The sequence below is a fragment of the Drosophila sechellia genome, chromosome X (genome assembly GCF_004382195.2).
Source record: "Drosophila sechellia strain sech25 chromosome X, ASM438219v1, whole genome shotgun sequence".
In the NCBI taxonomy this organism is placed as follows: domain Eukaryota; kingdom Metazoa; phylum Arthropoda; class Insecta; order Diptera; family Drosophilidae; genus Drosophila; species Drosophila sechellia.
In genome coordinates, this window is record NC_045954.1 from 17,526,617 (window position 1) to 17,544,775 (window position 18,159).

The following is an 18,159-nucleotide window of genomic DNA, read 5'->3' on the forward strand; positions in this document are numbered from 1 at the left end:
TAGCTGGAAACAGTTTTGCGGCCTAAACTGTTAAGGGTACACTGCGAGAAAAACTATTTGAACAATCTCTGCATTTATACCAACTTATATTCTTAACAACATGTGAAACTGGGTCTATAACAAAAAAGCAAGCAAAATATGTTTCAAGCAATAAGCAATATTTAAATATTTAAATATTTAAAGAAAATACGATTTGAGAAATAAATGTTAGCCTCTTTGAAATCGAGTTTAGTAAGTTTATGGGCCACTAGCACGCTTTTTAATATCCTTTAAAATACATACAAACATTGAAATTGTATATTATAGTTCAGTTAATCAGAGAATAAAGACCTGTACTTGTAGGTAAATAACCTTCAATTCGAATTTCGATTAAATACAGTTTCGGTTTACCTACGAAACCATTTAGAAACTCAGCATATCCGTTCTGCGAATGTATTGCTTTGTGATCCACTCCCAGCTCCAAGTGCCGACTCTCGATGATTAATGCAAGGCAATCAGTGGCCTGACTACTGCGCAGCCGCCTCCAACTTGGGCAGGAGTCAGCTAGGGCTCCAGTCCAGCTAAAGTTCCAGCTCCAGCTGCAGCTCGATCTGCTCCATCCCAACGGAGATCCATTACAAATGAAGCCTGTTGACTTGTTTTGTTTGGCGACTGATGAATGCAGATAAAGCGACTGGCCAGTGGAATGCCTTTGAAGGCTGCGCCGTCGGCGATCGTAGGACAAAATGCAACAATGAGCCCGAAAAACCACTTGACGAGCGGCTGTTAATGAAACCGCTTCTTGGATCTGCGGATCGGTATATCCGTGGACATGGGACTCGGTAGATGGAGTTGGAGCTAAATGATTGATGGACTGGCAACTGAAGAGCGGAATGAAATGGAAGCGCAAATTAAATCGAAATTAAATTAACGCATCTGGGCCGCAGTCGTGGAAATGCGATCAAAGTGTGAAATTAACATTTTGCGCTAATCAGGCGGGGCACGCGTTCTGCATCAGAGGATCGCCCGCTGGGCGGGATCACACCTTATTTGGCCACCAACCGAGTGGCTCCAGTGCCTCAAGATCCCCAGTTCTTCAGTTCTCCAGTTGATTTGAGCGGCTGTTAGACCAAATCCGCCGTTTGATAGACATCTGGCATCTGGTGCATACATATGCAGTGTACTTCGAATAGAGTGTGTGGTATCTGGTATCCTCACCCCTTCGAAATCCGAATCGAAACAGAAATCCCCCGGTTGCAATTGCACTTTTTGTGGTAATTTACATTTTGTTTGGCGATCTTATCGGTGCGATTGTATCTCAAAAAACAAGCGGCGAAAATAACATTCAGGTCAGGGTCGATGGGGTGGTAATGGCGAGGGGTTGTCGCCTGTTTTGGTACACCCTAAAAAAAAATATTAATAATAATCGCTTATTAGTAACAACATAAAACTTTTTTAGAGTATGTTAAGTGCTTTGAATCTTTGTATCATTCGTTTTAGTCGCAGCGCCACAATTATGTTTGTGGTAATGGAGCGCCGGTTAGAAAATCGAGTTACAAAAAATAGTGCAACTATTTCACATTAGCATCACGCTTGCTTACATAGTTTCTTAGGCAATAAACTAAGGATATATATAGTAAATCGACATTTTTTACAGTGCACCGAACAACCCCGATTGCCTCGATTGAAGTTTGGCGGATTTGTTGCGGCGCTTCTTTAACGGTTCGTCGCTCGGGAGCGGGTTATTTGGGTGATGATTGAAAGGGTGAATGAGTGAGCGATTGAGGCAGCAAATGAGTGTATGAGTGAGTACTTGAATGGTTAAATAAACGAGTGATTATTCAAGAGGCGGCAGTGGGAGTTTGAAGTGCGCACATGGGCAATATTTGCTAAGGGCGTAGTGAAGCGGCAAGTGAATTGCTGATTAACACAGTAATTGATTGAAATGTATAAAGTTAAACATGATCGATACTAAATTTACCAAGTCCAGAGTTTTACCTTTTTGAAATGCCGTTCCAACTCAATTTCCGAATACGAATATTGAATAAGCAAACCTGTGCGAATAAGTGAGTGATTGCGCTGGCACTCATTCGCTTATTCATTTGCTGCCATTGTCTCCGAACTTTTCACACAATTAAATTCATTTAAGTGCTTCATTACGATCATCTCCACCTGCTGCTCCACTAAGTAAATCTCGTTTGCAACCGGCAACTAGCAACATCAGCCAGCAACCTGCAACCTGCAACTTGCAACCCGGGTTGCTGCTAATTGTTGCACAAAGTTTCACCAAACAATCCACGACTCAGTCTCATCTTCTCCAGCGTCATCATCTTGGCCGATATTCCAGTCTTTGCGGTTCGTGATACCCTGCAGTTCTGGTTGAGGGATATATGTGTCTTGATATATTTGCAAAGACTTTTCGCTTTTAATTTCTTGTTAAGTTAAGTCGCTTTTATGGTATAGTTCTTCAACTACCATATTAATTTATATCCATTGTTCTAATGAAGGTTTATTTAAGTGCTAGTGACAATACTACTAGATTGGTGTCCAAAATGAACAACTAGGTATCTGTTAGCCCAGAACTTCGGGATAACCAGCATAATTGTTGTTTTGGCTGTTTGCATTTTCAATTAGAGTGGCGAGCATCCATGGCAGCAACCTCCTCGTGCAGATCTCCCATTCATAATTAATTTTTATCGGTCTGAGATCTGGCCGCGATTAGACCTAGACTCCATGGCAATGGGAAACGATGTCAGAGCAGATGGAAAAAAAAATATATATGTGCATATATATGCTGGAAAGGGGGTCAAATTAAGGCCCGATTGCCAATTGGCAATTGGTGATTCCCCCCAGCAATTTGGGCCATTTAATTTTCGCATAAATTCCTTATCGTAGTCGGGTAATCGCTGCCCAGAGACCCGAAACATGTCCGGCCAATTTAAGTTTTGCTAAGTTTTCTCATATAAAAATGTTCGAAAAATATGGAAAATTACAGGGCTGCTAACGCCAAACTATGGTCTGTCTGGCCTTTTATATCATTCCATTTCATTTCATTCCATTCGATTCAATTCAAGTTGGGGAACGATGCTTTGATGGTTTGATTGTCTGATTGATGGCAGGGGCATTTAATTTGCAGCATTACAACCGATAATCAATACAATGAAGAAATATTGCAGTGGTCCCCATCCAAGACAAGACCCCTATACCCCAAACTCCCAACTCCAAACTCCTTCCTCCGTTGGCAGCATTTCAAAATTGTTGCATTTGCAGCGTTGATGGCCGAAACGTGATTTCTATGTTTCCCACTCGCTGACGAGCGGTTAGCAGTGCCATCGACATCGACGTCCACTATCCATATCCACCATCCGCATCCATCGAAGTCCACATCGCGTTCCAGGCCGAACGATCCGACTTAAGCAGGTTTGCCTCTTTATGGCGCCCCAAGATTGGCTCACATCGGACTGAAAATGGGCTTTAAATATGTTGTATATAAATATATTTGTCAACAATGTCCAAAAAAAACTGTATTATAATTGTCATAGATTATTTGAATTCATAATATAGATTTACTTACATTTTTATAAGTTAATAATTTTATTAATATAAATATGTTTTACATATTTTTAAAAATTTCTTCCCTTTAAATTTTCATATATAATTTCATTTAGTTTTAAAAGTCGAAAAATAAATCAAAAAATGCTTGTACATATAATTTTCTTGATTTTGGTCTCCATACATATATTCATTTTACTTTTCCAATTCCTTTTATTTCTCTAAATTGCAATTTGTGCAAATTATATGCCAGGGAAAAGGCCACAAATGATGTGGAGGATTTCGGGTGAGGGGGCTCTCGGACGTGCTGCAGAAATGCATTTTATTTGGCCAACTCCTCGAAAAACAATTGGCCCGTCGCGGCAAATTATAGACGGGCCAAAAGAAAAATGTCTGCAAAACGTGGGCCAAACTGCCCCGGGTCGAAATTTCGAAGACAGGGCCATCGATCCGTCGATCGAACGGCCATTATCCGATCTCAGTTGTCGAAAATGGGAATACATCCGGGGGGCCAAATGGGCAGGGGGATATACAATATACAATATGCGATCCCACTGCGGGCCAAAAGCAATTGCCAATTGGCAATTTGGGGCCAAAACGTTGCAGGACCATAATGCGATTGGTGCATTTACTTCTTGCCCACTTGGCGGACCCACCGATTCCCAACTTCCATCACCAGGTCACGCTTTGTCCGCGAGGCGGCCATTTTGGAATCGCCAGTGGCTCCAGCAGCTGGAGGAGGAGATGGCGATGCCGATGGAAATGGAAATGGCCATGGAAATGGAAGGGGAAGTGGAAATGGGACTGCAGGATGCGGGGAAGCTGCGGATATGGCTGGCCATAAAATTAACAATTTCCGCGCATTTACAAAAAAAGAAAAGGGAGAATAATATATAAAAAAAGGGGATATGGGGGAGCATACAAAGAGCCGCTCATGGGGACATCATAACCCTTTCACACAGAAAGCACGGAAAGGGCTGGGAATTCAATTCGTTTTTAAAGCTAATTTTATGCGCATTTTGGCTCACAGTGCAGCTTGGCAAAAAGAAAATTGAAAGAAAACCCTGGAAGCAACTTATTCTATTATAAATAAACGTATTATATGTTCAATTCTTTTACTTGGTAAGTACATCATCTATAAAATATAATATTCTTAGGACACAGGGATGCCTAGCAACTCTTTACTGTTCAGCCTGATTTTATATACGCCACGATTATCTGTGCCAAAAAACGCCAAAAATATCAATTTCCCCTCGACGACATTTTGTGTCCCATAAAAAGAGATAGAGACGGAAAAGGGCGAAAGATAGCGTAAATGTTTAGCTTTGAAATGGCAGTAAATTGTATGTGAAAGGAGGCTAAAAGCCCTCAGAAAGAGAGGGGCATAGCGGGCGGGAAAGAGACGGGCTGAGGCATTAGACGATGGCCAAGAAAGTGGGGGGAAATGTGGGGGCCCAGAAGAAGCAGACTTTGGCCAAATGCCGGAAATGTGCGCTAAAGCGAGATGGCGCTCTCATTGTTGGCGGTGGCAAAAAAAAGAGGAAAATGGGCGGGGGGGTGTTGGCCTTCAGGGTGGGTGGTTGCCTGTGTGTGGTTACTGCGTGGGTGAAACGCCGCAAAGCCACGATAAACTTTTCCAGACCGCATTTACATATTTCTGGCACATAAGTGTTATTTTTCTGCGCTAGAAAATCGGAATAATAAACGTAAATGACTACAAAGACGTAAAAACAAACTGGCAAAGCTTGTCTCTCCCCGTCTCTTTCTCTGCGCAGTCTCCCCTCTCTCTCTCTATCTCTCTTTTCCGCCTCTGTCCCTGTCACACCCCTTGTACAAAACTAAATCAGCGGCACTTTGTCCAATTTATATGTTAATATCATTTGGCTTTGTTGTCGAATTTTCTCTCGTAATTGGCATATACATATATATATATATGGACAAGGATAAATGAATGTACATATATTTCTGTATGGCAAGGATATGGCTTGAAAAGTTTATGAGCTAGAAGATTTCGATGCGACAAAGTTGCGACACTGAAAATTCAGTTAGCTGCCAAATTCAATTAAATCCCAGCCAAAACATCCAAGGAAAGGGATATAATACATTCAAATGTGTGGATATGGATGAAAGGAATGGCTGGCAAGTTAGCTATATGTTTATTTTATGAGCTGGAATAAATTATAATTGATGGAGTGTGAAGGAAGAACGTGAGCACGAACGAAATAATTCCTACAAGGCATGCCGAAAATAAATAAATAATAAATTAAGTAGTCAATTACTTTAAAGAAACACAAATATTTATCAGTGTATAGGTATTTCTTGAACCTGCCTGGCTAATTGCTAACTAAGCTAACAAAGGTATTTAATAAATAGTTGGGAAAATGACAGAAAGTTGCGTATACGCCGTGTGGGACCAGTAACAGGCATTAGGAAAATAAACCATTGAAATGGCCAGCTATACTATAAATACTGATGACGAGACTGCGGCGGCTCTGGAGACACACTGGAGTCTGGGGGCTGCAGAGGGTTAAGGCCAGGGGGTGGGTAGAGGGTAGGGAGTCCAGAACGTGCGGGGCATAAAATGTCGCACACACACACACTGACACACACGTGGCAGGAAGTCAAGTGGTTGGTCATAATGCGGCTGACACTCATAAATCTAAACAAATGCCATGGCAAACAAACGCCGGCATTGGGGGGTTAAGACGGCACAGTGGTTGGCCATGGGGGGTGCTAAGAGGGGGTGCGTTTGCATATGCGATGGCCATGACTAATTTGCATTATGAGAGGCAGCACATAATCTGCCTCAAATCGTTTTTATTGTTCGCACTTAAGTTGCGTAAAATAAAAATCATGTTTCTAACGCCAGGCTCCAGGACGCCTTAACCCATGTGGGCCGGAGGTCAGAGGTCGGGGGTCGTGGGTCGGGGATCAGGGTCTTCTTGCTTTTCCTAAGCCCCATTTGGCTTGAATGCCATAATTTTTATGTGAAAGCATCACGCATGGGTCCTGCAACCTCAGTTTTCCCCCCAGCTTTATCAGACTTAGTTGCCCCATTGTTTGGGGCCAAGAAAATCTGCACAAGAGCGTCGGGATTTTCTGTTCCGTTGGTGCGTCTATGGGTTAAAGTTCAAGTAGGAGTGGCTGCCCCCGCCCACGCTTTATAACCATGTTTGTGTGTATTAGCATCTTTTTTCTGCCCTTTTCGGTCACAAAGTATTTTTATAGCTCAATTAGCATACGCAACGGCTGTAGGGGGTTAAGGGTGCTGTTCTTTGGCTTTTACGAGAAGGCTCTAACCCTTAACCCCTTCGCCAGAGCCACGCACACAAATTCGGGCGCTCAATTAATCAAAGAAATATCTTGTTTTGGGTTTCGAATGGGAATTTAGTAACGGTTATTAGAGAAAATGAGTCAGATTTTTCTTAAATATGATTTTTTTTTATTTAATGTACTGAAAAACATAATTATATACATTTTTAAAGGGAACATGTTTTTATTTTTCGGGTGTCCATTCTAACCCATTAAATATCTTAACTTAAATGGAACTTAAACTATATAGTTTATCAAGTAAGATCTTAAATGTCATTAGGTAAGTAAGTGTAGTTAACAATATCATATTTGAAATATATGTTTGTGTTAGTATAAATTTCTTTTTATTTATAATACCCCACCAGCTCAATGAAATACCACTAAATGTAAGTGTTCTCCTTGTTTCAACTTCGATTTATTTCAGGAATCACTTTCGGACTCATTAGGCCGAAAAACGTGTACGTGTACGGGAGAATGGGCTGAACTTAACCCCTTGCTGACCACGAAATATGACTCACATTGCCTACATTTGTGCGCAATTAGAAATTAATTTCAGCCCGCCTCGTGCGCGCAGAGTGGGTTAAATGACTTTAATCACTTCCCATGGCACCCCGATTTGCACCACACGAGCCACTTGAGCAGCCGAAATCCACCAGAACCAAACAAAAACCACAGCCCAAGCCACCACCACCACCACCACCAACACCATCATCATCGAAAGTCAAGTGGCGTGGGGTCCTTGCTATACTATATGTGCACTATATAGCTATATGGCCGTACCGCTGGCCGGATGATTTATGCTCGGCTGTGGCAACAATAACAAATCAACGACCAGCGACGGCGACGTCAGAGAAAAAGTACAAACGGAAACAAAATACCGTTGGAAAGCACTTAAGGACCTTTTCATTAAGTGCCCGCCGTGCGAGCGGCAAAACTTGGGAAACTTCGGACATGAACGGCGAGCACCGAACGCAGGCGTAAAATTTACTTTGAGGCTGATTTGACATGTTCACAGGCAAATTAGTGTCGCGCTGGCTGGCGGCACATTAATTTCAACGCCCAGCAAGGAGGAGTACACTAAGGGAAATTAGAGTGCATTGCATTGAAAATTAATCTCTTATCGGGGAAAGAAACATTTCTAGGCCAGACTTTCATTACCGATTCTGTGCAACTTTCTGCACTTAAGTTGTTGGAAACAAGTTTAGAAATTATAGGATATATAAACTAATAATGATAATGCTAAATGAAGTTCTAAATCAAATAATTTCTCCCTGTGCATCTCGAACGCCCCCACAGTTTCCTGTTTGAGACCAGCCTAAAAATGTTATTTAGCGCATGTTTTAGCGTTATTTATTAAAGCGAAATTATTGTTAATGAGGTGAAGTCGCGACTGAAGTTGACTTCGGACGCCTTTTCGACGTCCACAACAATAACAAACTAATTGCGTGAATTTTCCCGGCAGAGCAGGTCCTTTTTCGAAGGCATTTTCCTTATCGCTCGTTTAAACGAAGGCATTTGATTTTTGTGCCGATAGTGCCACGGAATGATTTAAGCGAATGCCTTCAACACGGCCACACAACGTGGCAGGACATACGAAAAAAAAATTGAAGGAGGGGGGGGAAAGAAAAACAATAATCATAACTATGCCTGTTCTTGAGGTCTGGGGTCAGCCTATAAAAACTGGAACAAAAGGAAACTCATTTAAGATATTTATGAAGTACTTAGGCAAAAGATTTGTAGCAACTTCGGCCAAAGTTTCGGGCCTATACTATATGTTAACTGATAGCCAGGGAGTGGGCAGATCGATGTCTGTTTGGTTAAGGATATATTGTAAGGATATGGGTTTGGATAAGTGGTATATGTTTGGCTATGAAGTTCATTATTTATTGAATTGCCATAGACCGTTCTTCATTTATTAATGCATTATCATTACGTTTTTTTAATTTGATTCTCATCACTTTATTTACATTTAAATGTAATACATTGTATTAGTTCCCTTTCTCCCATTAAAGATAAATCACCTTGTCCGTTGGCTTAAGTAAAAGCATCATTTTCTTGTATGTTTTTCCGAGTTTATTGGTCCCTTTGTGCGATATTGCGTGCTAGTTGGAAAGGCATCCCACACATCTGGCCACGCCCACCAATCAACGTAGTGCCTATATAGCCAGATATCTGCATAAGTACTCCTATCTTTTCTTTTACCCCAAAGATGGCAGCCAATTTCCGCGCCCAAAGACAATGGCACCCACGGAGATTCGGCGATAGAGCTCGGGGAAAACCACACACGGAGTTTGAGTCGGAAAGTGAAAGAGAGGGGCGATTAAAAAACCGCCGTCGAAGAAACAGGAAGATGAGAGGCCTTAATGGCCATGGCGAATATGAAAAGAGGAGAGAAAAAATTGCAGCATCATTTGAAATTCATTAGTTGGCCCCTGAGAAGGGCGTGATGTGATGTGGCCCTTGAATTGCTTCCTTTTTCGGTACGGTATGGTATGGTTTCAATATTTTCTGTTTTTAGTTTTTTTTTTCGCTTCGGGTTTTGTGCTGCTCGTTTTTCGGTTTGTGGAAAGGCATAAATAAATCAACAGCCTCGCGTGCTCGTCAAAGAAAGGGCGGCATCGTCAATCATGACAGCGAGATGTGTCAACAAACGTCAAACAACAGCCATGGCCACAACTCACTCGGGCACAAAAAATCCAGGGACTTGAAACGCAGAGCACTGAATCCCAACCGTGGACCACAGCTTCATCAGCTGTCACAGGACATCGCGTCAAGGACCTCCATCAGAGCCGGAAATTTTTGACTGATGATCCGGCGATGATTTGTCACAATTTCGGGTCACAAATGTTGCGCTGCCCAGAATCATTTAATAATTGTTACTGCCCTTAAATATTTTCATAATTGCGGTGTAATCTGCACCGTGTATTATGCACATATACTCATAGAGTACTTGCTTTAAGGTATTTTTTTCAGTCCGACAGGTGGCGCTAAAATGCATAACTATGCAATATATTTGAATTAAATATTATTATAATATATACAGCTACACGTTCCTCAGATAACAGGTGGCACTTTTCGACGCACCCGAGTTACACTCTTCAGATCCGCTCCTATCGCTATGGTCGTGTTTCCTTCTATTGATATCCATCCGTCTGTGCTTTTCCGGCTGCATATGCAGTGGAAAATGGAAAAGTGGATGGTTGATGCGAGCTCACAATGAAAACGTATTTAATGCGTTTTATGCGTGCCGCTGAAAATGCTAATCAGACAAATTAAATGCCACGCAGACGCGACTCCCTTCTTCTTCAGGGTCCACTAAACGCCGGTTTGTTGTTGTGCACCTCGCACTCGCCCCATCCTGCTCCCACTGGCTCCCACCCTTCTCTTTCTGGCATACAAGGCTAAGTAAAGCAAAACTACGATAAAGGTTACACTCGGCGAAAATGGGGAGACTAGCTAAGCTAAATGCACAGTGCTACATACAATGCAATCTAGTAATATCTAATGATATTAAAGGTATTTTTTTATATTTTTTTTTATTTTCTTAGAGCACAATATTTCTTGCAGTGCACAGGTGAGGGGTTGAGCTTGGCTTTCGCATGACCAGCAAACCGTTTGTTTTGCTGCTGCTGTTTCTGGCCTGGTGTGTGAATTATTTTATGTACATTTGATTGCGAACGTTTATGGCGGAAAACGCCAGAGAACCGCAAAACAAACTAAAACCGAAGTGGAAATACAGCCGGCAGCAGCATTTCTTTCCTTACTTCATTTATTTGGCTTTTATTTTTTATTTTTTGGCAGCCACTAACACGAACTTTTGCTTCCGAATGCAGTACCCTATTTTTTTTTTATTTTTTTGTACTTCAGCTTTTTTTCCCCAGTCTGTATTAATCATAATTATGCAAATTTGCGGCTAGGCGGGCGGGCCGTTGGTTTGTTTGCACAATTTTCCACCTTTTATAGTACAGTTAATTTTCGTGCTCGATTTTATTTTCCTTTTCTGCTTTTGCACTTTTCTTGCCTTCGCTGCAAAGAATTTCCCCATTTCCCGGCAGCGTTCGGAAAACGTTTTTATGCAATTAATTCAGGTTGCGATTAGCGTCGTCTGTTATATTTGTTAGCTTAATTGCTCTTGGCAGAAGTGGCAAATTCAGCGGGTGGGGGAAAAATTCAAAGTGCGTGAAATGCGTACTTAAGAAAATGTTTTTCCCCGGCGATGATAGCAAAAAATATCTGTGCTGCATTCCGATATCGTGCGGAATGGTGTGTATATATGCCCGTACTTGAACAGCTTTTGGACAGGCACGCGAACCACTTTAAACAAGTTTATTAGGTAAGTTGGGTAGCAAATGTATATGTGGGTAGAAGGTAAATAGGATAAAAGGCATTATGCCATCTCAAAGGATATACTAGAAAATGAAAGGCAAATCCATTGATAAACATATGGAATAAAATAGTACAACTTTGGTATGTAAGTGAGTAGACAACACTGATCCATTAACAAAAGTACATTAGTTAATCAGCTTTATCATATATATCACTCATATATCACATATATGTATGTGACTCGCACAAGCTCTTCCTGGTTCCACTCGTTGTTTTACAAAATTTTCCTCAGTTTTCCGCTTTTTTGCAACTGCCGCCTCCCCGCCAAAACTGCTTCAAATTGGCTTAGTTACCGCTCGAAAAAATAACACAAGCAATAATCGCAAATAATAATTAACTAATTAAAATCGGAAAATCGGGAGAGGGGCGCGCGGAAGTGGGCGGCAGTAATGGCAAGTTATGGACTGAGCTTTTCCCGCAACAAGTAAACAATGTGTGGCAATATTTTAGGAGGGAAAAACATTCGGCTGTGAAAAACCGCAGCGATTTTCACACAATTTGCAATGCGAACACGATGAACTCAGTCGCGTTTTCGCCTACATCCGTCTCGTTTGCTCAGCTTTAAGTCAATCCTATGAAAGTTAATCTATCTGATTTCACCTTAATTTTATATAATTTAATCTCGGTTTATTCTGCTTATTTAGAGTAGGAAATGTAAGCTGCAATTTATTTAGAAATAGGTGGATTTTTTTATATCAAGTTTTATTTGAATTTGGTTAAACTTAAGCTGTTGTTGTGTAAAAACACTTTTTACTTTGACCTAATCAATGCTCATAGTAAAAAGAAAGCTGATGAAAACCAAATAGCTTAGCTCTCAATTTGCGCACGCAGGAGTCTGCCACTTAGCCGCACATTAATCATCCCGCCGGGGGTCAAGAGGTCACCGAAAGGGAAATGGAAATTCCATTGGCCACCTTCCCAGCCGCTGATTGATTGACTCATTGCACTTGGCCGCGGGTCGCCTAATGCGATTCCGTCATTAATCACTGGGGTCCAATACGGGAATTCCTATCGGCGGGTGCAATCCGCCCTTAGCCCATAACCGGCCAAACACCCGACCACCCCCTTAACCCCCTGTCACCACCGTGGAAATGGGAAATGGGAAATGCAAAGCACAACTAAACAGCGCTAAAGAGTACAAAGTTGAGTGCCTGCGAACGTGGTTGTATGTGTGTGTGGAAATTTGCACGCGGTCACGTTAAACGCTCGAAATTAAAATGGAAAAAAAGGCCCAAAGCGTAGCCTAACTGACCTCCCACCCCCCTCAATTACCCCCCTGGTGGCCGTAAGAATCCACTGACGTGACACCAAAAGGCCGAACCGTACTTAGGCTAACAACGCAGCGAAAATCAGCGGAGCCAACTGCACGACTCGGCCCTAAAATGCCTATTTTGTAGTGCAACAACAGCGCGAAAATGGTACGTGGGTGCACTGAGAGAAAGGGGGTGTGTATATCCTTGAAGGATCAAATTCGGTAAGCAAAATGTTAAAAAATGCAGTAGAACTCTAGAATTTGGCCAGTTGTAAGGAGTGAGTACGAAAAATAAAGCTCTGAAAACAAATATATATATCTGAAAAACAATATTATAGATAATAATATATTATTGTTATATTTATATGTTACATTATGTTAATAATTTAAAGAGCTTTCATTAGTAAATGTATTTCTTAACATAAGAAAATCGACTCTCTTAATTATACATATGTATTCCTGTAAAATAAATTATGACTCCTAATTCCATATGATATATTTATTTCATAATAGTATTTAATAAGAACCTATTTCATATTTTCCTTATTAACATATTAACATATTTTCCATATTCAATATCTAGTATACTTAAATAATAATTTTTTTGTGGCACACGTCTTTAGATTTCTCGCAGTTGCAATCTTGCCCCTTCCCCTTAGACGAATGACCCTGTTTCCCCCCCCCCCCCCTTTGGACCCCTTTGAACAATTATGAAGCTTGCATGCTAACATTATAATTGATTGCCTAAGCTGGCGGGGATTGGGGAATGCGGGCAGTGGGGACTTGTCTGCGGAGGGTGCCTGGTAATTTGATTGCGCAATTTGCGCGCATTGTGTTGCATAGTTTTTGGCGCGCGAACTTGCCCCCCTGCCATTTTCCTATTTTCTTATTTTCCTTGGGAAAATCCTTTCGAATGCACGAAACAGAAAACAGGCAACGAACATGACATGCATTTATGTCACGTCACATGTGCAACACGAACACCCATACCAACACCACACTCCATCCAAGTGTGTGTGTGTGTGTGTGCAACAATTTTAATTGGCGACATTCCGCAATTTTATGACTTTTAAAATTCTACATATATTTCACATGCCCCACACACATGCAACGTTGCCGCACTTCAATTGGCCTCTTCGAAGGACACCACCCAACCACTCTACACTCGAAGAAAAGACGGCGAACAAGGACATGCCTGACTGCCACTAATTCCCCCCCACCTTGCCCATTTGCCCATTGGCCCGTTTGCTGTGGTTGTTGTAATTAGCGCACTGCATTTCTTTGCCACTTTCGGCATGGCAATTAAGCCACAATCCTGGCTTCTTTGGCTTGTGGGGTTTTTTTTAGGGGCTAAGGTGTTCGCTGTTCAGCAAATGAACAAAGGCTGGTATGGAAAAAAGGAAAACCCAAGAAACCGAATATGAAATTATGCAATTAAGCTGGCAGTTGGCATGGGGCAAATTTTCCACCCAGGCCAAGGACGAATGGGTGGCAACTATTTTCGCTGGCCATAAGAGTTGGTAGAAGGCTGTCAAAATATTTAAGCTGCTGAAGTGGTGCTTAGAACGATATAATATTGGAAATAAAATGGAATACAGTTTTGAATAGCTGAAAGCAAAATGTAAAATTTATACTTGTTAAATATAAATATACAAGGAAATGAGATTATAATACAAAAGATAGTTCTATAAACTTTGTCAAAGATTTTTAAATTTATCCCATATCGATAAGTAAGAATGGACTTGTTAAATTATAAATAAGAAATCGGAGGGATATTTAATTAAGTAGCTCTTTATTAATGCTATCGAATATGAAGTGCCCAAAAATATTTGTAGCTTCCCGTTAATCCACCCATCGTCAGCTGTTTATCATCCTAAGCGGCTAAACAGCGGGATATTGGATCCATCTGCATCCGCATATTGCGGAGTACGAGTTCTGGGGATTTGGGGTTAACCCTTCGGACCGCTGACAATGAGCGATCAGCAGCTGGCCACGACTTCAACACCTTGCCCACTTTTATGGCCCATCAACGGAACACTCATAGCCATATTCTCGCCAGTATTCAGCATTCTGTATTTTTACCCACATTGTTGTCTTGGCTGTCTTGCTGCCGTTTTTTTATGGCCTGCCGGCGAAGATGCGTTTTGCATTTCACTTTAATTCAAAACGACTTAATTTCTCTTTCGGCTCGGCGAGTGGGAACCGAAAAGAAGAGGTTCCCCCACATCCTGGCCAGCTCTCGAATTCTCCAGCCTCTGTTGGTGCGAGAAATGCTTATAAATGCTCAATGGCGTGGCCGATTAATTGCACATAAAAATTAACAACAATCAGCCGACCGGCAACAATAACTATCGAACTGCATTTGCCTCAAAAAATATGGGATCTAGAGATGGCAGCGTGAGTTGTAATTAACACATATAGCAAACTCTATTCATGTCACAAGTGATTGTTGAATTAGATCTACAAATTGATGTATTACTAAATACCTTGTTAAAGTACATTTTATGAGCGAGATAATTTTAATGCATTCAGAATTACTTAGTTTTGAGGCCTCTTCGATCACGATCACATCGCCAGTGATCACACCTTGTCGTTATCGCTGCCCTATACAATGTTGCACTTTGTATGGCTTAGGCCACAAAAATAGCCCCTTCCTCCTCCACTTTTATTCCGTGGCTCGTTTTATGTGCACCAAATTGAGTCATAAAATACATTTTCACGTCGTGGACAGTTTCGAGCCATCCGATATTTAAGTGGTTGCATTTGGAAATGCTTTAAGCATATTTTTATGGCCAATGCAAATGTGGCAAATGTCGCCTGGTCCGTCGTTTAGCCAACTTGCTCTCCTAATTAAGAGGCCCATCCGCAGATAAGCGAAGTATGCGAAAGGATCATTAGTTTATCTACGAATTGGACAAGAAAATTTCAAAGATACAGGGAGCAGTGAGATGGGGCACATCTGTTTTGGCACGAGTCCAAAAAATGAGTGTAAATATAATTACGATGTCGGAAAATAAGCCTTGACAGATCTCTTATGTATGATGAATTTACAAGAATAATTAGCAATTGGTTAAATAAACCAAGCTACATTTAAATTAGCGCTGTATATGCGTATGTCTTTAAAAGAACTGCCAAGATATTGGCCTTAATGAAAAGATTTTTCATCAACTTCAAAAAAACTGATGGGGTTTTATAGTCACCCCTCCTCAAAGGGATTACTCTTTTCATCCAGATTGAGATATCAAATCAAACCAAATCAAAGTGCGATCGCAGCTAGGTGTTGATTAGTCGACCAGCCTAAGCTGAGCCATAAAAAGTGAGTGAAGCCCGAATCCGGACAGGTGCCAAAAGGGGGAGGTCCAATCGAAGTCAGATTGAAAGTCCTTTTTTTTCCTCTTTGAGATCCTATGGTATCCAGATCGAAATCCTCCATCGGATTTATAGCTGCAGGCAGGCAGTAAAATTTAAATAGCATCCATTTAGTGGGGCGACATCAATTTTCAAAACGAGCGCCGCTCCGGAAAATGAAAGGGGGATCGGGGGACAAAGAGGGTCATCGGAATTGGAATCAGGGTTTATGTTTATCCTGCAGTTGTGTTGCTATTGTTGTTGTTGTAGCTGGCATGCTGACTGATCTGGAGCAGCGATAAATCGCCGGGCGGCATGGGGTTAAGCAGCTGGCGGGGGTTGAAGGGGTTACGGGGGTTACGGGGCACGAGAACACCTTTGTTGGCCACGTTGTTGACAAATCAGTTGGCAAGAACGTTGGCCATCGCGTGTGCCGTCGACCAACAAAAACAAGAGCCAAATAAAACAGGGCAAACAAACCTAAAACAAGTCAACACGTTGGGTAACGAAGGCTAAATACCCTTTAACTTTGGTAAATGGTTTGATAGATAAAAACATTTATAAGTAAAGCATTTAAAAATTGTTCCATAGTAAATGAGAATATTTTAGGTAAAATAATTGTTACAGCTGTTTCTTAAAAACTGTAATTCAGAATTACATATATGGGAATCTATTTGATTTGTGAACATGAAACTGTACTTCAATTTATTGATTTAGGATTGCGCATATATTATGAATTGGGTTATTATTAAGGTAGACAACCCTGCAGTAAGGGGGTATTGGCTAATATAAAGATAAAAGCCCTGGCAAGTCAGTCGATCTTGTGGCAGAGGCCCTGTTTCGGGGCCCAGCGGACCATCGGTCCAGCGAGAACCTTTGTCACCTCCGGACGGACCCATTTACCCCCACGTTGCAAGATCGCTGGATGTGGATGTGGATCTGGATCTGGATGTCGAGGGTTCGGCGAGGGCAGCACATTAAAAGTAAATTAACTTATCAGCGACAACGATCAGTTATTTTATTACGTTTGTCCACGCAGTAACACGAACATTATAATATCAAAGATGCCGATTAAGATTCCACAGGCCCCGCAGGCTAACCACTCCACGGAAACAGATCAGAAATGGAAATGGACGTACTTTGGGATCAGCTTGGACAGGAGTTGGGTATCGCATGTGGGTTGGTGTGGCTCAAATTGGACGCACATATGAGGAAGTGCATATATTACAAACGAAATCTTATGAATTGGTGTATGGGCACATTTTCAAAATGAAAGAAGGAACTGAAAAAGAATGCTTGATGAATTTTTGTGCATATTATATTTTCTTGTGGTGCCTGTAATTTTAGGCACTTTCCATCTCCTATGATGCAGAATTCTTTTGCGGATATTTGCAGTGCAAACAGTGCTATTCAATGAGTGGACATTAGGCCAATTAAGGCTACTTTCAGAAGGCAAGATAAGCAGATAGGTAGATCGAAATATAGATAGATAGGTATCCGAGAGATAGAAGGTTGCACATGGACAACTGTTTGCCAGTTCGTAGAAGAGACCGGAAAAACGCTGCCAACTGTCCAAGTTCGTTGGCAACTGGCCAGTAATCGAGGGGCAAAGGGGGTGTGGCATTGGGACGACTGCGCATTGCGGTTTCTGCATTCGTACATTTCTTTTTCATAATTTCTCGCAGATGCACTGGGAAAAAAATGGGTATCCTTTTAAGCTCGGTATTATGTCTTATGTCTATGAAATGAAAATGCATCTAATTTAATAGCCTAATTAAGATTTTTTGTTTTTTCAACGCAATGAACGAAATGCAATTAAAATGCTGGGCTAACTTAATTTAAATAGTATACTTTGTAACCAACTCATTTTAGTCGCATGCGTAAGGGTAAGTATATTTGGTTTTTTTAACCCATATAAACTAAACTATATTTCTCTCAGTGCTGACATTGCTGGCCGAGTGCAATTATTTTAAGCATTCAATTGGCATTGGCAGTTCGAACTCGAATCGACCGCAGACCGCAGGATATACGACTGGGCTGGCAATTATATGCATTTAAGTGCAATAACCGTCATCAGGACGAAGGACTCGGTTGACTTTTCCTTGCATTTGATGCTCCGTCAGACGCTAATTATTTGAATGCGCTCCGCAATTGAAGCGCGCGCTTCAGTCCGCTTCACCCCCGCCCCCGGCGCCCTAATTTCCCAGCCACTAATGACCTTCGCAGGTCACCTGACCTTTTCCCCCTTCCGCTCACGGTTCTCTCCAGGTTGGTTTAGTTCCTCGACCGGAATCAATATCAATCAAACGGAAACCGCCGCTCTCGACAAA

The 18,159-nt window shown here is 41.6% G+C and overlaps 1 protein-coding gene across 1 annotated transcript; it reads right to left on the reverse strand.

Moving 5' to 3' along the window:
• Positions 1 to 220: 220 nt before the first annotated feature.
• LOC116802071 lies at positions 221 to 889 on the reverse strand (the record flags this gene model as incomplete). The annotated part of the gene is made up of 1 exon (XM_032725132.1): positions 221 to 889. A coding segment is annotated over one exon (582 nt), but the record flags the coding sequence as incomplete, so codon positions are not given.
• Between the last annotated feature and the right edge of the window lie 17,270 nt (positions 890 to 18,159).